General features: G+C 61.3%; 10 protein-coding genes across 10 annotated transcripts; 6 read left to right on the top strand and 4 right to left on the bottom strand.

The window, feature by feature from the left end:
- Positions 1-107: 107 nt before the first annotated feature.
- On the top strand, positions 108-1773 carry BXZ73DRAFT_42577 (uncharacterized protein; the record flags this gene model as incomplete). Its single annotated transcript, XM_048018982.1, has 2 exons — positions 108-1486; positions 1557-1773. 2 exons carry the CDS (start codon positions 108-110, stop codon positions 1771-1773), a joined length of 1596 nt encoding a protein of 531 aa, XP_047880704.1.
- A 1176-nt stretch (positions 1774-2949) lies between these two features.
- On the bottom strand, positions 2950-3918 carry BXZ73DRAFT_98686 (uncharacterized protein; the record flags this gene model as incomplete). Its single annotated transcript, XM_048027767.1, has 2 exons — positions 2950-3766; positions 3827-3918. The coding sequence occupies 2 exons, from the start codon at positions 3916-3918 to the stop codon at positions 2950-2952; spliced, it is 909 nt and encodes a 302-aa protein (XP_047880703.1).
- A 564-nt stretch (positions 3919-4482) lies between these two features.
- BXZ73DRAFT_98685 (uncharacterized protein) lies at positions 4483-5105 on the bottom strand (the record flags this gene model as incomplete). Its single annotated transcript, XM_048027766.1, has 4 exons — positions 4483-4520; positions 4575-4639; positions 4759-4981; positions 5057-5105. The coding sequence occupies 4 exons, from the start codon at positions 5103-5105 to the stop codon at positions 4483-4485; spliced, it is 375 nt and encodes a 124-aa protein (XP_047880702.1).
- Positions 5106-5330: 225 nt separating this feature from the next.
- BXZ73DRAFT_88553 (uncharacterized protein) lies at positions 5331-5910 on the top strand (the record flags this gene model as incomplete). Its single annotated transcript, XM_048024995.1, has 5 exons — positions 5331-5379; positions 5439-5459; positions 5518-5570; positions 5651-5754; positions 5820-5910. The coding sequence occupies 5 exons, from the start codon at positions 5331-5333 to the stop codon at positions 5908-5910; spliced, it is 318 nt and encodes a 105-aa protein (XP_047880701.1).
- A 420-nt stretch (positions 5911-6330) lies between these two features.
- BXZ73DRAFT_98683 (uncharacterized protein) lies at positions 6331-8079 on the bottom strand (the record flags this gene model as incomplete). Its single annotated transcript, XM_048027765.1, has 6 exons — positions 6331-6621; positions 6681-6780; positions 6832-6863; positions 6927-6960; positions 7022-7177; positions 7232-8079. The coding sequence occupies 6 exons, from the start codon at positions 8077-8079 to the stop codon at positions 6331-6333; spliced, it is 1461 nt and encodes a 486-aa protein (XP_047880700.1).
- A 363-nt stretch (positions 8080-8442) lies between these two features.
- BXZ73DRAFT_42323 (DnaJ-domain-containing protein) lies at positions 8443-9935 on the top strand (the record flags this gene model as incomplete). Its single annotated transcript, XM_048018935.1, has 5 exons — positions 8443-8895; positions 8949-9009; positions 9071-9100; positions 9150-9347; positions 9400-9935. 5 exons carry the CDS (start codon positions 8443-8445, stop codon positions 9933-9935), a joined length of 1278 nt encoding a protein of 425 aa, XP_047880699.1.
- Positions 9936-10251: 316 nt separating this feature from the next.
- Positions 10252-10591, bottom strand: BXZ73DRAFT_98681 (uncharacterized protein; the record flags this gene model as incomplete). Its single annotated transcript, XM_048027764.1, has 3 exons — positions 10252-10310; positions 10420-10442; positions 10497-10591. The coding sequence occupies 3 exons, from the start codon at positions 10589-10591 to the stop codon at positions 10252-10254; spliced, it is 177 nt and encodes a 58-aa protein (XP_047880698.1).
- A 377-nt stretch (positions 10592-10968) lies between these two features.
- Positions 10969-12787, top strand: BXZ73DRAFT_42346 (protein phosphatase 2A regulatory B subunit; the record flags this gene model as incomplete). The annotated part of the gene is made up of 8 exons (XM_048018941.1): positions 10969-11053; positions 11126-11223; positions 11298-11448; positions 11513-11806; positions 11859-12023; positions 12092-12353; positions 12437-12689; positions 12746-12787. 8 exons carry the CDS (start codon positions 10969-10971, stop codon positions 12785-12787), a joined length of 1350 nt encoding a protein of 449 aa, XP_047880697.1.
- Positions 12788-13721: 934 nt separating this feature from the next.
- BXZ73DRAFT_98679 (RED-like protein N-terminal region-domain-containing protein) lies at positions 13722-15373 on the top strand (the record flags this gene model as incomplete). The annotated part of the gene is made up of 4 exons (XM_048027763.1): positions 13722-13973; positions 14054-14113; positions 14192-15273; positions 15337-15373. The coding sequence occupies 4 exons, from the start codon at positions 13722-13724 to the stop codon at positions 15371-15373; spliced, it is 1431 nt and encodes a 476-aa protein (XP_047880696.1).
- Positions 15374-16646: 1273 nt separating this feature from the next.
- BXZ73DRAFT_88548 (uncharacterized protein) lies at positions 16647-19302 on the top strand (the record flags this gene model as incomplete). The annotated part of the gene is made up of 6 exons (XM_048024994.1): positions 16647-17840; positions 17939-18049; positions 18107-18193; positions 18249-18596; positions 18660-19107; positions 19181-19302. 6 exons carry the CDS (start codon positions 16647-16649, stop codon positions 19300-19302), a joined length of 2310 nt encoding a protein of 769 aa, XP_047880695.1.
- Positions 19303-19435: the final 133 nt, after the last annotated feature.

Raw genomic sequence — 19435 nt, 5'->3', positions numbered from 1 at the left:
CCGTCCCGCACCCCCGCCAGCGTGCCCTCTCCCGCCAGGTATGTCTCTCCACCTTGCTATCGATCTCCAGATCCTCATCATCTCCCCACGCTTCCCCGCGTCCTAGCATGAGCGCCCTCTCCACCCCGGACCTCAGTCCTACCCTCGGTCCTAGCACTCGTCCGCGCAGGCTCTCCTCCCGTAGAGGCTCCGCCGCTGCCGTCGACCCCTATGGCACCTTCAACGACTCCAACATGAATCCCGCGCGCGCGCTCACTAGCCGTCTCACCATCGTTCGCGTCCCCCAGGTGGAGATGGAAGAGCCTCCGCGCCGTCACCGACGACACGGCAGCAACGCATCCATCAACTCCACCTCCTCGGGCAAGGAGGGTGCACCGAACAGGATGAGTTTCGCGTTCACCTCCTTCGCTCCCTCGGGGCCCGCATCCCCTGGTCGCCCCGCGAGTCCCTCGAAATCGCCCCATCTCCGCCCTTCCTCCCCGAGCGCGACGCGCTTCTCTGGTCCGCTCTCTCACAGCAAACTGTCCCCCGAACAGGTCGTCGACCTCGCGCGCACCTCGGTCAATCCCCGCTCCCCTATGATCTCCCCCAACGTCGCCGGGGGCAGCGGCGTGCAGCACCACTTCACGCCCGTCAATTTCACCCCGCTCCCGGACTCTATCTACGTCCCATTCATTCACCGGCCTACGGAGGTCACCTCCCTGCTCCAAGCGCAGCCGAACGCGAGGCTCTTCGCGCTTCTCCAGCAGACCTTCCCACACGACGCACGTGCCCCCATGGGCCCGCACACTGCGAAGGCACCCTCGGACGCGCGGGAGTGGACGTTCGCCGATCTCGAATACTGGCTCAAAAGGGTCGACCGCGAGGAGGCAGACGACGTCGTCTGGACATACAAGGCCCGTCGCTGCGTCATGGCGCACAGCGAGCTAATCTGGGAGCGGCTCAAGGGTGCCCTTGGCGTCCCTCCCGAGCTTGACGTCGAATATGACGGTGGGGACTCCGGCCCGTCGACCGTAGTTCTCAACGAGGACCCCATGGACTCGAACGTGTTCGAGCCGGACTCTCCCGTCGCATCCATCCGGACATTGTCCGACGAAGGCGAGGTCCTCATCGAGCCCGTCTTCGCGAACCAGCCGCCGCCGTCCTCCGCGGTCGACCCCGTCGGGATGCACTCCTCGCTCGGCGACCTGCGCGAGGAGGACGAGTCGGAGGCGGCACAGGACAAGAAGGAAGAGACAGAGCAGGAGATCCACGGCATCCGCATCATCACCTCTCCCAGCACCCCCGCGTACGAGCCCGTCGGCCTCCACTCAGGCTCACCCATGCCCCCGCTCGGGAGCCCGCGCGTGCAGCCCCGGTTCGCGCCCCCAGCCGGCGCGAACGACAAGGACGTGCCGTACGACGTCCTCCACGAGCGCGGCCCCGGCCACCCGCTCTTCCCCAGCAACTTCGCCCAGCTCGCGCTCTCGCCGACGCTGCACCCTACGTGCGTCCTCTTCCTGCCCGTCGTGCGTCTATGCACTGCTGACCCTACCCTGCACTGCGCCTCCCCGCAGAAAACGGTCGTACAGCGTCTCGTACCCTCCACGGCCGGCGTACCTGAACCCGCACTCGATCCGCATGGGCGGGCAGCGGACAGGCAGCGTCGACGGGGGCTCGGGGGCGCGTTTGCCGACGATGGTACGTCCCGAGTGGGCGCGTGGCTGGGACTCGAGCAAGCACGAATATGCCGTGACGACCGCGAGCGCAGGTTCCGTCAGTGGAGCGGAATGAGTGGGCGCACCTGTGGCGCGCACCGAAGCCGCGCACGAAGTCGGAGGGCGGATCGTGAGCGGGAGAGGCGGCGGCATGGAATGGAATGGGGGTGGGTGAGGGAACGGACTTCGGAATTGTTGTATGCATGATGGAGCGGGTCTGGGCTGTTCAGCTGTACGAGTAGATGCTTTATACACCGTCACCCAACATACACGAAAGTCGCCTTCCATTTGGTGTCAATTGATCGTAAAGAAGAAAAGTATACGTGAATCTAATAACGTTGTACCAGCAAACGTGCTCGGGAGCCCGCTCTAGCTAAAATCACTCTCGAAAGTCGAGTCACTCTTCTAATCTGCACAGCCATGATGACTTTCTCATTATATATGCAGAAGATGGTGAACTGGATGGTTCGACTCGCATCTAATTAACTACACTCAAGACAACAGAGCCACGAGTCGCCCCGTGGAAACATGGTAGCGAACCCAGTGGCGGAGTGAGTGCTTTTGAAACTGCTCCTCTCCCCTTCAGCGAGGTTTCCCAGCTCATTGCGGTGCGCATGGCAGGGACGATCTGCTGGGCAATCCAGCTCGTACCTAGGTTCTTCGGCATCATGAACACCGCCGTCCTGCTCTCCGTTGCGCGTGCTCCAGTTTCTAGCCACGACCTCCCGCACTCACACCAGCGGCCGCCTGCAGTCCGCAGTACTACGAGATCTACAAGCACTACGAGGTCGTCGGCATATCGACGTCTTCAGCAACCTCGAGCTCGCTCGCGTTCAAGGAGCGCTTCAACGTGGTCGCCGGGGTCGCGTATTCCCTTGTTGTCGTACGTCAATCCGGGGCGCGAATGCTTGTTGGAGACGGGCGTGCTGACCGTTTCCCTTTGTCGCTTCTTCCACAGGTCCTCGACGGCATCGTTTTACTGTGCGCGCTGATCCTAAACCCACTGGCTAGGCTCAAGCCTCAGACCTGGCTAGGCTCAAGCCTCAGACGCAGGCAGGTCGGGCTTGAGTAGGCCGAGAACAGTGACCCGGTTCAGACATTAATAGTGGTCCTGTCATCTTGGAGCCCGCGACTCACCGGAGGTAGGCGTCATGGAATGGGAGATCTGCGTGGGTGCATCCAGTTGACGTCGGAGATGACCTCACGCAACCTCGCCGCACACATGGCACACAAACCACAAAGAAACAACGCCTCACGTAAACGGCGCATACTCCGGGCACTGGTGTCTACTTGCCGGCGCACTCTGCCGAAACACACAAAACATCGTCACTGCATACACCACCGCCCAGAACAGCCACCAGCCGCTGCCTTTCGCGCCGTTCGTACGCGTCCGCCCGTAGTCGCGGTCGGCGCGCGACAGCGGCGCCAGCCCCGCCTCCGCGCCCGTCTGGACCTCGCACCCTCGCACCGCGTACGCCCGCTCCAGACACGCCCACACCTCCCACGCGAACTCGCACGCGCACTGCGCGCTGCACGGCCACCTCCTCACGTTGTACAGCACGATCGCGCGCGCGATCCCGTCCGCCTCCAGCCACGCCGCCTTCTCGCTCGGCCGCGGCAGGCAGGACCCCCCGACCCTGCCCCCCTCTCGTCCTTCGCCTCGACTTTGATTTTGGTTTTGACTTTGACTTTGATTCTGACCGGGACCGGGACCGGGACCGTCGATTGGACGATAGGGGGGCGGGCGCGGGCGGGCGAGGTGGTGCGCGACGCGGCGGAGCGCGCAGTGCGCACGCACGGCGCGCCGGAACGCGGGCCAGTTGCGCCCGTCGGGCGTGAGCTGGAGGTGCGCGGGGAGGAGGACGTCGGCGAGCGGGATCGTGCCGTGCCAGGCGCGCGGGGCGACGAGGGTCGCGGTCGAGTCCGAGCCCGAGCCCGAGCTCGAGGACGGGCTCGAGGGGGTGGAGACTCGAGGAGGTGGGGATGGGGAGCGATTGGAGGGCGGGACGCGCGAGCTGCCTGGTCGGGGGGTCGACGCGGGCACTGGCGGAGCGAGTGCGGACGGGTGTCTGCGGGGACGCGGGAGAGCTCGTCGGTTTGCGGGGGAGTACAAAGGCGTTCGAGCTCACTGGTACGGTTGTGGGCCTGCTGGAGATTGGTAGCGCCGGCGAGGGGAGATTGCGCGAGGATTGTCAAGGGGATGGAGAGTTGGATAGGACATGGTGACGATGAGAGGAAGCGACGGGAACTGCAGAGCATGAGCGCAAGAGCTGCGTGCTTTAAGTGCCAACGCGCAAGGTGGTTTCTTTGTCTATGCAGCCAACGCTCCTCGAAGATGAAGGACTGGGCGTGTACACTGGGCAGAGGACGTGAACGGAAGATGCAGCATCGTCTTTGTTTTGGACTAGCAACGTGGAATGACAGATAGCCCACCTTAGACTAAAGCATGGGACCCTGGAGGCCGAAGTCTGGACTTGTTTTGTGTTGGACGGAAGGGGAACACGCGGCTGGGATGTGTATGACCAGTGGACCGGGCCCACGTGTATTGATGATGGTACAGTTCCGTAATGGCTACTAGACGACACTCAGGAGGCGAAGTGAGAAAACAAAAAAGACAAGGATGGTGTGATGGACCGATGGAGGAGCATACATCGCCATGTAGATAGGTGACAACAGGTGCAAGGAGAGACAACCCACTCCGTCGGAGTTCTTGAGAGCGAGGCGAGGGGGTAGTGGACTAGGGGGCACATACGATAAGAAAGCAAAGAGACCAGGTCGTCGATCATCATAGGCGAGTGATAGCCTTCGCATCCATGGGCATTCCTGGGTCCCCACGGGGTTAAACTTGTCCGGGAGTAGAAAGCAACTGCAACTCACCAGAGGGGTCGATGCCGTTAGCGGCCAGAATCTGGTTCTGACGAATCAACCGAGCCTGGTCGAAGCTGGGCGCGCCACAAAGCAGTTAGTGCTTCGCTCTCCTTTCGCTCGATCACAAAGCCCTTCTCTCCTTCCCTCTTGCTCCCAGCCGAGGATGTGGAAAAGCAAAGAAGAGGGCACTCACTTTACCCGCTCCCGGCGCATGATGTCCAGCACCTCCTGAGTGCCACGCTCGTCAAGACCAGCCCTTGAGTCGCCATCCCGGATGTTCGCTTCGATGTCGAAAGTCGAGGAAGAGAGGCCGGCGTCGGCCTGCTCCGCGAACGTCGTCAAGGGCTGGTAGTGCCCAAGACGAGGGAAAAGCGAGCGCATGGGGTTGATAAGCGCAGCTCGGTACCGGAACGTCACTAGGCGGGGAGAGCGAGTGAGCGATGAAAGTGGGGTCGAAGAGGTGGAGGAGAAGGGCGGGAAGCCACACTCACACATCACCAGTAATGTTGAGAGAGCGAACACGGACAACCAGAAGTACATCGGGTGCAGGGGGATTTATCGCTTGCGGCGGTTGCGGGGGACGCTGACAGTGCTGAGGCGGGCGGCCACCATTGGCCGTCGCCGAGCCCATCATATACCCTTTTGCACGTGCGCTACGCGGTCTCGCCCACACCGCTACGCCCTGCTGCGCCCGGTCGTCTGTCTTTCAACCGCACAAACTGACTGCCGGCGTATTTCGGTCTGCCTCCTCTCTTCGTCTCCATGATGCTCGGCGGCCTTATGCTCTTCATCGCGACCCTCGCCCTCCTCCACGGTCGGTCCCCTTCCCCCTTGGCATATGTCTCGTGGCGCTCACATGCTCTGGTATCACAGCGACCTACTCAACATATGAGCGTGAATACTCCGTCTCGTCAGACATATACCACACCTCTGATCTTCAGGTCAATTCCAGACCTCTCCCATTTGAAAGCCCTCGGGCGACCAGAAGGAGCCCTGCCGAGCGACGTAAGCATCCACTGCTCATGCACGCCGCACGTATGGCGCCACGAAGCTGACCGCATCCCCGACCTGTGCTTGTCCTTCAGATTGTGTTCGAGGCAGTTACCGCGCTCGTGCTGGCCATCGTGGGCGCGACTGTTCGCAGTCCAGCGTTGCGGGAAGTGACATGGCGGAGCGAGATGAAACGAAGGTGCGTGATAGTACTCTCTCTGCGCGAGTGCATTCGCCCAATTGCACCCCCTCTCTCCGATGCAGGGCAGCGGAGGAGCAGCCGGACCCGCGCATGTCGTTCGCCACGTTCGCCGAGCGGGCGGGCATTGTACCAAAAGTTCCTGTCAAGTCATGACGGTCGTCATTCTTCCGAATGTCTTCTCTGCTCTCTGTATCTATCACCTTGCTCTCTACAACCGTTCCAGCGATCAACGTAGCGTGAGCGGAACCCTTTAAGTTTCAGCCTTGCGACCATACTCCACCTCACTCCAACGCCATTTGGGCAAGCCGTACGACCCCCTGTGACCGCGTTCAATATATGGGTTCACGATGGTATCGACCCAGTATCGAGATGCGAAGATTAATTCTACAGGGAATTGCTGCCCACTTGCCAATGCGTGTCGTGCTCCGCGCATGCGGTGCTTTGCGCATGTCTCCGTGCGCATGGAGCTTCGTCGAGCAATGACGTTAAAGGGTCATATACATATCATAGTCCATCTCCAAGCATGCATTCACGTTCCAGAAAACTAGTCATCGAGCTGAGCACTGTCGAAAATTACTTCGGGTGCGCCGACGGCCCTTCTTGCCTTCCGTTCCAGGCGTATGACCGCACCTTGGAGAACCAGTACGGCCTCTCGTTCTTCAGTGCGAGCGGCGACGCGTCCCCGCTACCGACAGAGACCGAGTCGTACGTGCGTAAATCAAGACGGTTCCATCGGCCCACCGGACGGGAACGCAAGTCGAGGAGCATTTGGAACGTGTAGCGGCTTTCCGGTTTGTCGGGCTCCGTGAGGTCCCCAACGTGAAGCTCGGTGCCGTCGATGTACCACTTGCCAATCAGGAAACCCTGTGTGTGCTCGTTTGGTTAAAACCTCGACGTGCTGAACGCAACGGAGACTGTCGCACCTTTGCGCGGTGAGACGGTTTCAAAAGCGGAATCACTTGAGAGGGGGCTTGCTCCTCATTGGTGAGAAGCGACAAGACTTGTCCATCCGGATAGAATCGTCTATTATGACGGCATGAGCGAACGAGCAGGTGCAAGTCGCCCCGGACTCACAGGAATCGGTAGTACGTGATGAGGTGACTGTACTATTCACACAGGAAGTGTCAATCTCCTGGTTCCAGGTCACAGGCGTTGATCGGATAACGCACGTTAACCCAGACATTCTCTCCAACGCCATTACGACTGTGCGCAAGACGCCAGTGGCCTCAACGAAAGTGTATTGCATCGACAACGAAGTACGTACACGTAATGACAGACAGCGATGTAGACCCCGTCGTAGCGCACACGAGGATGCTCAACGTAGACCCGCCGCCAGTCCGTCATGTATTTCGTAACCAACGTTTCGATCTCTTCGTCATCGGCGATCATGGGCGGCCGGTATATTGTCTTTACCATCGGCCTGTACAGCGGCGTCAGCACCAGTAGACACAAGACATAGGAAAGTAGTGCGCACCTCCAAATTGATACATCCAAAGTAATGACCCGCGCCTTGCGATTCACATTCGCGAACCGCTCGATGGTGGTGTGGTCGAGCATCCGAACGACGATGATGAGCAGCTCGTCTGGAAGTTTCTGGAGGGGTACGCCTTCCTGTTCCTCGTCGGCTTCGAATGCCAGCACGGTCGGCCAACCGGAGACCAGCTGGGCGAGTGTCCCGGTGACGAAGCCCTCTCCCCGCGCATGCGCGACAGGCACCTTCGCTCCGCTCAGCCCTAATCCCTCCATCTCGCGCACCAGCCCGTCAACCTCGCCCGCGCTCCCTGTAGAGCCTGTCTTCTTGTGCGTCTTCACGGCCGCGGCCGCGTCCTCCGAGACGGCAGCGGTGACAGCCACGGCGTTCTGCAGCGCCTCGTTCTCCACAAGGTGGTACGCGCGGTCGACGTTGGCATCCATGCGGAACGCGTTCCGGTAGAGCCGTAGCGCATCGTCGAGGTCGCCCTTCTGCTCTTGCTGCACCGCGTGCCGGTACATGTCCACCGCAAGCTTGAGGGACGGGCTGAACTGGGCCTTGACGGCCCCCTTCGGGCCCCGAGTCACCACATCGGCGCCCTGGCGCGGAGGGCGGTGGACGTGGGGGCGGTGGTGCGGTGCAGTGGGGGAAGCGGGAGGCTCTTGCGCGGAAGACGAGCTCCCTGCGTCCGCTGAGGCGGGCGCCGAGGAGCCTGGGGTTTCTGTGGACGACGACTGCTCATGGGTGGGAGGATGATGCTTCTTGCTACGGACTTCTTCAAGCCACTGCTGTCTGAAGCGAACAAGCTCCTCAGATTCTTCGAGAACGCTGGTCGTTGTGTTACCTTGCATTCCGGAAGGATCTAAGGGCTGGCCCAGGATGAAGAAGGAAGTGAGTGAGTGGTGGATGGGTTCGAGGATTGAAGGATTCTAAGCGCTCACTGAGTGAATGACTTATCCCAGCGCTTACAAAGCATGTGAAGTGGGATTGTAATAAGCGTCAGTTCACTTGTAACCCCATCTTCAAGGTTTTGATAGGACCAATAGATCATCAGGTACTTGAAGTAAGCTCTTGGAAGGTACGTGTGCCTATCCCGTTTCGGCCGGCCATCCCTTCCTCCACGACCACCTCCTCCCGCTCGTCACTCCCACTCCTCCCGCCCCTTCCCCGACGCCCACCTCCATTCCTCGGCAGTCAGGCCCCCAAGCGCAACCATGGAGAGCAACAAAGACGAGGCCCTCAAGTGCCTCGCGATCGCGCAGAAGCACCGCGACGCAGGCAACTTCCCCTCCGCGAAGCGGTTCTGCCAAAAGTCCATCAACCTCTTCTCCACCGCCGAGGCCCTCAAGCTCCTCGATGTAATCGACTCCGAGGCCGCCGCCTCCGATGCGGACGCGGGGAGCGCTGCGGGGTCGTCAGCAGGGACAAGCGCTGGTACGACGTCCAGCGGGGCAGAGACGCACCCGTCCGCCGCCGGGGCACGGCACAGGACGGCGGGGAAGGAGAAGGAGAAGGAGGCGGAGAGCGCGACCCCGAAGAAGAGCTACACGAAGGAGAACATGGCGGTTGTGGAGCGCGTGCGCAAGTGCAAGGTCACGGAGTACTACGAGATCTTGTCACTCAAGAAGGACTGCGAGGAGGTAGAGGTGAAAAAGGCGTACCGCAAGGTGAGTTGACGCACATGGGAGTAGGCCACATGAAAGCTCACGTTTATTTGCAGCTGGCCCTTGCTCTGCATCCAGACAAGAACGGTGCGCCGGGCGCCGATGAGGCGTTCAAGAGTGCGTGTCATGCGATATTTATCGTGACTGCGCCTATGTTCATGACGTTCATTCTATGCAGTGGTCTCGAAGGCTTTCACGGTCTTGTCAGGTGGGTTCCTCATTTGGCGACATACTTCCACTCGCTGATTATGTGCCAGACCCGCAGAAACGAGCCGCATACGATTCTCATGGCTCTGATCCTGAGTCGCGATTCAGCGGTATGTCGTCATCGTCGGGCCGAGCACCACCAGGATTCGCGCGAGGCGAAGGATTCGAGGGCGAGATAAACCCCGAAGAGCTGTTTAACATGTTCTTCGGCGGTGGTATGAATGGTGGAGGGTTTGGTGGCCCAGGCGGTGAGTATCTCGTGCACCAAACACCTCAACCGTTACTGACACCAACCATCAGTCTTCTCAGCCAGCTTCGGGCCCGGGGGCTTCCGCACAACGCGCATGCGGACGAACATGCGACCCGAACAACAGCAGCAAGCAGCTGAACCACGGTCCATGTGGATACAGCTTCTTCCCCTGTTCATCCTCTTCGCGTTCTCTTTGCTACCGTCACTGTTCACCTCATCGCCGGCCCCTGATCTACGATTCTCCTTCTCCCCTTCGTCACGCTATAACCTCGAGAGGACCACGAATGGACTCAACGTAAAATACCACGTCAACTCGGTCGAGTTCTCCGGACACCCGATTGCAGCGGAGCTAGCACGCAACGACAATAGCCAACCTCATCTTCGCAGGTTTGAATCGAACGTCGAACGAGCGTACACTCAAGATCTCTACGCACAATGTCAACGCGGCCTGGACCGCAAGCAACGTCGCGAAGACCAAGAAGTGGGTATTTTCGGTATCGGAACTGACTGGAAGAAGGTGGAGCAGATTAAAGCGGAACCCATAGAGAGCTGTGATAAGTTGCGGCAGATGGGATTGTTGCGCTAGTTGTCGCTTGGTCTTCCTGTCGCAGCTGTTGTTGTGTATGACTGTCATAATTGGACACCCACGATGATACACCATCTAGCCATGTATTTATGCCATTTCTATGCTGCTTTGATCCACACCCACAGGTTACACGACATCACGTACTAGGTGCGCGTCTTGGTGGCGTGCCGGGTCCGGCCCAGGCTCGGGGTCGCGACTCGTCCGGAGGAGTGTAGAGCATCAGCGTGACACTGATGTTGGGATTCGGCATTCGGCCAGCAAGGAGGGAGGGACGAAAGCAATGGAATTTCGAGTGTGCTACGCGACGCCCCCGGGTTTACTGCTCGTTCTGCTTGGCGCGCTCGTACTTGAGGTAGAACTCCTCCTGGCGCTGAACTGTAGGGCACAAGGGTTGGATCAGCGTCCCATTAGAGAAGCGGCAGATGGCGAGGGATCCGCGGGCTGCATGACTCCAATGTTTAATCCACTAGAAAGTAATGCTTACCGCGTGGGAGGTGGACACCGTACCTGTAGTGAGAAGATGAGGAAGATGTGACGCGCTCGGATGGAAATGGTACTGACCAGAACGCGTAGCCTGCGCTGATACCGAGGCCAAGGCCAGTGGTGAGATCGAGCCAGAAGCGCTTCCGGAGCTTTCCAGTGATGGGTGCGATCATGGTGGGAGGAGTGGAGGGTGCTCTGGGCGGCGGCGAGGACGACGAGGGCAAAGTCGGGATGAAGCTGACGGGTGCCGCGAGGCGCCGAGGTCGGACGGGTGGTGGCCAGTGGCCACGGGCCAAACACGCGCACACACCGAGGCGGGTGCGCCTGGCGGACAGCGTCTGGTCGAGTCTCTTGCTCACTCACTTGATCGACTCCGTCACGGTGCGCGGTCCCGGCCCAGTCGCTCTTGTGCCCTGTTCTCACCCAGCCCTTATCCTGCCTAGACCGTCCGCCCGCCCGCCCGCTCGCACACCTACCCCGCCAGCCACAGCTTCCACCCGCAGAACTCCCCCGCACCAGTCCCATCCCGCTACCCACATATAACTCGATCATGGATCAGGACGCGTCCGGTTCTGGTGGATGGCGGTTTGCGCAGTGTTTTGGTGACAAGGGAGAGGTGGAGGACATCACAGAGGGTGCGTTCCCCGAGTCTCCTACGCAAGAGCCACCCCGCACGTCGAGCGTCTTATCCGACCCCCGCACCACAGCCGACATCATCTCCACCGTTGAGTTTGACTCGACAGGCAACTACCTCGCGACGGGAGACAAGGGCGGCCGTGTCGTCCTGTTCGAGCGGAACGAGCAGGTATGTCGCGCGGCCCGTCCGTGATTGCCGTCCCGATTGCGTCTTGCTCATCGCCTCGTCTTTCCATCTCCCAGAAAAAGACCTGCGAGTACAAGTTCTACACCGAGTTCCAGTCGCACGAGCCAGAGTTCGATTATCTCAAGTCTCTGGAGATCGAGGAGAAGATCAATAAGATCAAGTGGTGCAAACGCCAGAACTCTGCGCACTTCTTGCTATCTACTAATGGTCAGTGGCGCCGTATTCATAAGCATCCCGTCCCCCTCCCGACTCTGTTATCCTTGCCCTGCAGACAAGACGATCAAGCTGTGGAAAGTGTTCGAAAAGCAGCTACGAGTGGTCTCGGAGAGCAATCTGCTCGACGGCCAGAGATCATCACCCGCACCCATGTCTGCGCAACACCTCAGATTGCCTCGGATGGCCCAACAAGACAACATTATTGCTGCCGTACCCAGGAAAGTGTACTCGAACGCCCATGCATACCACATCCACTCCATCTCGGTCAACTCCGACCAGGAGACATACGTCTCCGCTGACGACCTCCGGATTAACCTATGGAACCTCGATCTCAGCGACCGTTGCTTCAGTGAGTCCCCACCATCATTCCCATCTGGAATTGCGTACTCAGGCCAGTCAAGATATCGTTGATATCAAGCCCGTGAACATGGAGGAGCTTACTGAGGTCATCACTGCCGCTGAATTCCATCCCCTCCACTGCAACCTGTTCATGTACAGCAGCTCGAAGAGCAACATCAAGCTTGCTGACATGCGGGACTCAGCGTTGTGCGACAAGCATGCAAAGAGTACGTCATTGCTTCCTCATGCTCTTTGCGTGATCTTGATTATTCATTCCAAATGCCTCACTGCTCAGTGTTCGAGGAGGAGGAAGATCCTACAAATCGGTCGTTCTTCTCTGAGATCATCTCCTCCATCTCGGATGTGAAGTTCAGTCGTGACGGCCGCTACATCCTATCTCGCGACTACCTGAATCTTAAAGTTTGGGACATCAACATGGAGAACCGGCCCGTCAAGATCATCCCCATCCACGACCATCTGCGGGGGAAGCTGTGCGATCTGTATGAGAACGATTGCATCTTCGACAAGTTTGAGTGTGTTTGGAGTGGTGATGACAAGTGAGTATCCGTGATTTTATGTGTATTGCAGTTGCCCCTTCGAGGGGATATGTCTCGCGTGACCCTGACTGCTATTTCCATAGGCACGTCCTTACCGGCTCCTACCACAACTACTTCCGGATATTCGATGTGGAGACGCTCAATGATGTGGTCCTGCAGGCGGATAAATCTGCTTTCAAGGCGAAGAAGATCGGCGGCCCCCTTCCAGGCAACAAGGGAGGGATGAAGAACGGCATGCGTCCAGGCGGCATGCGGGAGAACATGGCTCTGGAGACACTCGACTTCAACAAGAAGATTCTGCACGCGAGCTGGCATCCGCGGGAAAACACCATTGCCGTAAGTGCTGTGGATGCTCTCCGAACTTATGACGTGCTCATTAGGTCCTGCACTAGATTGCTGCCACAAACAACCTGTTCTTGTACAGCGCAGCATGAATTACACCCCTTCATGTGCCACCCGCAATACCTTCTCACGGCCGTCCACCCCCTTCCCACAGCCCCTCATTCCGCCTTCATGTTCCTTCACGACACATGTCAGTACTGGCGGAGCTGAGACCGATGACTCCGAGATACCGAGACTTCCATACGGACATTGCCCCCCGCGCTCCGTCGTGCCCCGGCTGCTTCTCCCCACCTACCTCATCCTCCACGCCGCATCACCGTATACTGTACCTGCGCACTGCAGCGCTGTTCGTAGTCGCCGCTCGGCATGCCGGGCGCCCTACATCCGTACTTCACGCTTGCACTAATTCACTCTCCACACCCGCACTCGTTCAGCACCGGACCTCGTCTCCATCTCTAACGTACTACTGTACATCGTACATCGGCATGCATGGTCGCGGCGCGGCGCGCACGGCTCTGTCTCTCGTCTCGTCTCATCTCACGTCACCCGTCTCTCACTCCATCCGGTTTTTTCATGACACTGTCGTCCAGCTCACGTTGTCTGTATCATTTGGCCCCCCTCCTCGCCCGCCCTCACTCCCTCCTACCCCATCTCGCCCAGCCCCTCTTCCTCCCCCGTTCCTCGGTCCACGCCCATCTCCGTATTACGTCTAGTGCGCTCATCACTCGTCCGTGACATATTCCGTATTCCAGTACATACAACGAAGGAGAAGGAAGTAGTCAGTAGAAGAGAAGAATGTATATTTGAAGGAAGGACAAACCCAACTTTTCTTGTCTGAGGTTGTTGACGTGGAATTAAAGCATTGTGCTGCGGTGTACAGCAAGCCATATGTATTAGCGTCCTCGAGATTTAGTACTCATGAGGACTGACCGGGACCACTCTAGATGTCGAGGCGCCCATGACGCAGACGCGCTGCAGCGAGTCGCACACGCCGTGCACGATCATCACTCTCCTCCTCCCTCCACCATGGACCAAGCGTCCTTCCGCCAACTCCTCGACCCCTCCTCGTCCTCGAAGGCATCCTCCTCCAAGAGCTCCGCGCACATCCGCGGCTCGCTCCTCACCGCGGCCAAGGATGGCGCGGAAAAGAAGAAGAAGAAGCCCGCCGCGGAGGGCCCCGCGTTCAAGCCGCGCACGGTGAAGAAGAACGCGGCGGGCGACGCGTACCGCGACCGCGCGCTGGAGCGGAGAAAGGGCGTGAAGGGCGACTTTGCGGAGGTGCGCGTCGGCTGGTGCGGGCTTGTTCGCGGCGTGAAACTGACCACTTGGCGGGACGCGCCCTGTAACGTGCACGACAGGTTGAAGCTGTGGCCGAGGAATTCGAGCGACGGAACGCAGAGAACGAGGACCGCGAGGCTGTAAGTGCCGTGTCGCTCTCCATCCCCCCCCCCCCCACATGCACCCCGTCCGTTCGAGGTTGACCTGCCGCCGCACAGGTCGAGGCGCAGCGCCAGTACCTCGGCGGCGACAGCGCGCACACCGTGCTCGTCAAGGGCCTCGACTTCGCCCTCCTCGAGCAGAGCCGCGCACGCGTCGCCGCGGAGTCCGGCGCGACCGACGACGTTACGCTCGAGCAGGCCTTCCTCGGCGTCGACTCCTCCCCCGCCCCCGCCCCTGCCGCCACGGTCGCCACCGGGAGCGGCGCGGCGAAGAAGCGCTCCCGCGCGGATATCCTGAACGAGCTCAAGAGCAAGCGCGGCGCGGCGCCCGTGGAAGACGCGGCCCTCGAGGAGGCGAAGCGGGCGGGCAAGTTCAAGCCGATCGGGTTCAAGCCCGTGGGCGGCGCGGCGGAGGGGCGGGCGAAGCGGAAGAAGGCCAAGGACGGGGACGGCGAGCAGCCGCAGAAGAAGAAGAAGCGGAAAGTCGCGGCGTCGACGGACGCTGCGCCAGCTCCTGCGAGCGCGGACGCGGGGCCGTCTGCGCCCCCGGGACCCCCGCCTCCCCCGCAGACGCAGCAGGTACCGGAGCCGCCCCCGGCGCCGATCGACGAGGACTTTGACATCTTCGCGGACGCGGGCGAGTACACTGGGGTCAACCTCGGTGACGACGACAACGACGACGGTGATGACAGCGACGCGGACGGTATGGCGGCGGAGCGGGCTGCTCCAACGGAAGACGGAGAGCTCCCCGCACGCCCCGGAAAGTGGCTAGTGACCTCGGACGACGAGCGCGAACGGTCGCCGCAGCCGCCTCCACCGCAACGGTCCCATTCTCCGGCTGCCGGGAGGTCCGGGTCTCCGCGGCGGGAAGAGTTCCACCCGCACGCGCGGCCGCCGATGTCGGACGAGGAGGGAGAAGTCGAGGAGCCGGAGCGGCCGATGCGGTTGCAACCGCTGGCGTCGTCCGCGATGCCGTCTATCAAGGACCTGCTGGCGATGAACGACGAGGTGGAGAAGGTGGAGAAGCGGAAAGCTAGGAAGGATAAGAAGAAGGGTGGCGGGGGTGGAGGCGGAGGCGGAGGCGGAGGGGCACCGAGCGAGAAGGAGACCAAGGCGAAGGTCGACAGGGATTATCAAAAGTGCGTGCTGCGCGATCTACGGACTGATACACGATACACCAACTGACTGCGACTCACGCACAGATTGAAGGCGTATACGGACAAGAAGGGAGGTTCATGAAGCTTCGCCGGGTTGCAAAGTCTCCGATCTGCGTACGCGAAATGTGTATCTATGCAACTAGATAAATCATCTGGCGAGTCCTCTCGGTGTCATGTCGTGCTCACAGGTCTCTGTTTGCTCTGAAGCTCGGCATCTATACGTGTATTCGTGTTGTAGTAACCGAATTGATTTTCAGTTCCCATTCTGTGTTCTCAGCCGCACCGCGTGAGTGTTGCCGACCTTCCGCGTCAACGTTAGTACGTACATGCGGTCCCGCGTTGTCTAGAAATATGCATTTACCCAACTTTTGGTCAGGATTGCCCCGCTTCCCCCGATCGACACCTGCGCCGGGGTTGTATTGGTGATAGAGCAGCTGTCCACGACAACGGTGACCGAAGGCAGTCCACGTTTGAGAAATACTTCACGACGAGGGGTGAGATCCGACTTCACGGGAGGCGAGGCTCGCTGAGCATGGATGACGGCACGTTTGTGTTCCTGCGAGCTTCCGTACGTTAACATGTTGTCTGATGGCACATTTCAGTACCAACGGTTGGCTGCACGGATTAAATAAGGTAGCAGCGAGAGAGCGTCATCAAAGCCGCCATTGCCGTCGGGGCCGCGGGACGGCGGAACGGGGCTGATTGTGTTCCGCGGGTGGGTCGAATCTGCGACAAGCGGATTGAAATGGAGGAGATGGGGCAGGGGAAATGAGATCATTCGTGCCATCGGCCGCTCTCGCTCGCGGGCCAGACGTCTGGAATGGTGCTAGACAAACAAGAGCGGTGCAGCTCCCGTACTGCCCGAGTCTACCCGTCGTCTTCGGAACCAGGGAAGACGTCGCTCGGACGATGGCCCACGTCTGCCACCGAGCGGAGAGCGACGTCGGGGACAAGGTTTCCGGAATCCGGGGTGCACCAGGACATGCGTTGACAGCCGGGGGGCGTGGTTGCGGGCAGGCGTGGGCAGACGACGAGACGCCCCTGGCCGATGCGTGCCGCAGGGTCGCACTCCAGATCGCTCGGGCCTCCCTTGTGGCTGCAGCCCGTCGTCTATAAAACAGGCTTCGAGCCCTCTGCCCGTCTCCTCCTTACTTCCAGCGGATGTAAAAACGCGGTCCGCTACGCAATATTTCACCATGCCCTCCTTCGCCCACTCCAAGTCCCCCTCTTCCCCGTCCCCGGCCCCCTCGCCAGCATCAAGTCCCGTGCGCCGGCGGACAATTTCGACAATCACTTTCAGAAACCACCCTCGGCCGCGGAGCCCAGAGGTGGAGACCCAGGCGGACGGAGAGGAGATGCAGCTCAAGGGCGTGAAGCGCATCGTGAGTGGCCTCAAGCGCCGGATCAGCCACATATCCCTTCGGAGGCACCGGCGAGGCTCCTCGGCCGAATCCGACGACGACGCCGTCCCTTCCCTCTCCGCCGCCCTCCTGCCCGCCGCCCTCCTTGCCTCCATCCCCGCCCCCACTCCCGTTACCTTCCCCGCGTCCACGCGCGCAGACCCCTCCCTTGACACCCTCACTCGCTCCGTCTCCGACGGCTGCCTCGCAAAGCGTCCCGACGACTGCGTCGAGGACAGCGACTCTGACGAAGACTCCGCCTCCACCTCCACCTCCACCTCCTACCACGACGCCCAATCCAAGAAGCCGGCCCACTCCGCGTCGTGCTCAGGTTTGTCCTCACACCCCACACAATCTTTCTCCGAGGACGAAGACTGGCGGAGTACCCGCACCGGGCTCTCGGCGCGTTTCCCGCCTCCTGAATCCCTTACCGCGCCCCTCGAGTCCCTCGTTCTCGACGAGCCCCCACGTGTAGACGCCGCGTGGGCCAGCAGCTACACGTTGCAGTCTGTTGAAGAGCCTCTTGCCGCGCCCCTCGAGAACCCCGTTTTCCCCTCTCCGCCGCTCCATCTCGAGCCCTGGGAGATCCCACTTCCTCCTGACCACGACGCCGATTTTGTCCCCTCTTCCCCTCCTTCTCCCACATTATCTCCCTCACCAATGGACCCTCTCGGAGTCTCGCCAGCCTTAAACGAGCCTCCAGCTGCGAGGGTAGTCGCGGAAAGCCCGCCGCACCCCGACGAGCTTCTAACGTCCACGCTCGACTCGGAGCTCTCCGCGTCGATGCAAGTCGCGCGCGAGGCGCCGTTCGTATCGCCGTCCACCTCCGTCGGCGTGCCTCAGGTCCTGGACCCGTTCCTCGAGGACGAGGACATTGACCCCCCGTCCGTCGCACGGTCGGAGGACGGAGAATCAGACGAGCACGACCGCAGGGCCGCACAAGCGGCCCTCTCCCCGCCCGCGGAGGAGATTGCGCTCGCGCCGTCCGAGCCCTCCTCCCCCGAGCCGCCCGCGTCGTCCGTGAACGTGAACAAGGCGGTGCCGCCGACGCCCGCGGCGGCGCCGAGCGACGACGAAGACGAAGAAGACACACCCGAATTGTACCTGCCCGGCCTGACGCTGCCGACGATGTTTTTGCCCATCCCGAATGTGCGCTATCCGCTCTTTTCCCCGCTCACCTGGTGGCTGTCGCGGGGCCTGATGTTGAATTATCCGTCGCCTTTGATGCGCTGGCGTTGTACTACTAGACAGACCCGTTGAGTACGCTCTTGAACAAATACATATCGCCTGAGCTGCGTCCACCTCGCTCTCTCACGGGTGACTACGCTCGTTCGGGAGGAGAGATCCACCCGCTTGTTGTGAGTGGGAGGCGGCAATGTACTGCGAACGAAAGGGTTGATGTCAGATATACGCAGATGACGAACAGCTGGAGAGCGATGGCAAGGCTCGCCCGCGACCGCATCGTCGCTGCCGACCCAGAAGAAGTCTCGACCATCCTCTCCGTAAGTCGCAGACCGATGCCCTCCCTTCCCGTCCACTGAAGCACGGCCCCCGCAGCTGTGGTACCTCCGCCTGTCCGCCCTCGCCCGCATGCGCCTCTTCAACCAGACCGCGGCCGAGTGCACGAACCTCTTCGCCGTCCTCCACGCCGTCGAGCCCCCGCCCGTCCGCGCCTTCCTCCTCGAGCGCGTCCTCCCGTTCGAGCTCGACGTCCTCCACGCCAAGCTCCGCTACTGGGCCGCGGACCACATGGGCTACCTCGATGCGCTCGCCGCGCTCCTCGCCCGCTGCAAGCGCAAGGCCCGCGAGGCCGCCCGCAAGCGCGACGGCGCCGCGCAGGCGATGTGGACCGAGCGCGGCGCGCGCGTCGCGCTCATCGTCGCGAGCCAGCTCGTCGAGATGAAGGTGCCGCCGCCCTCCCCCTCCCCTTCCACCCTGTGCTCACCCGGCGCACGCACGCACGCACAGGACTTCGCCGCGGCCGCGCGCACGCTGGAGCCGCTCTGCGAGCAGCGCGACGCGTCCGGCGCGCCGCTCGCCTCCCCCGCCCTCCGCTCCGCCCTCGCCCGCGTGCACCTCCAGTCCGGCAACGCCGCCGCCGCCGCGCCGCACCTCGCCGCGCTCGCCGCGGACCCGACGCTCGACCCCGCGCAGCGCGCGTCCAACGCCGCGCTCGCCGCCGCGGCCGCGGGCGACTGGCCGCGCGCCGAGGCGGAGCTCCGCGCGCTGCTCGCCGTCGCGGACGCGCTGAGCGGCGACGGGGACGGCGCGAAGGACGCGCTGAAGGCGACGAACAACCTCGCGGTCGTGCTCCTCAACCAGGGCCGCCTCGGGGAGGCCATCGACGTGCTCGAGGACGCGCTGCGCGCGTCGCCCGCCGCGGTCGCCGCCGCGGAGCCGGTGCTGTTCAACCTCTGTGAGTGTCCCCCTTTCTGTTTCCGGTGGCCTTTGGGATTGGGAAGAGGGAGGCTGACGGGGGCGGTGGACAGCGACGCTGTACGAGCTGCGGTCCTCCGCGGGCGCGGACAAGAAGCGCCAGCTCCTCGTCGAGGTCTCGAAGTGGGCGGGCGACGGGCTGCGCACCACGTGCCTCAAGATGCCGACGAACTAGGCGTTCGCAGCGTACGCGTTCCGTGAAATTATGTTATGTGCAAACACACCGTTCTCGAGGGCGCGCTCGTCTCGCATCATGTACATTTTCCGTTCCGCATTCTCGGATTCAACAACGTCCCGTCGAAATGCCA

Source organism: Epithele typhae (genome assembly GCF_022376455.1).
Source record: "Epithele typhae strain CBS 203.58 chromosome Unknown BXZ73scaffold_8, whole genome shotgun sequence".
Classification (NCBI taxonomy): Eukaryota; Fungi; Basidiomycota; class Agaricomycetes; order Polyporales; family Epitheliaceae; genus Epithele; species Epithele typhae.
The sequence above is the reverse complement of the archived record's forward strand: the minus strand, read 5'-3'. Positions and strand labels throughout refer to the sequence as shown.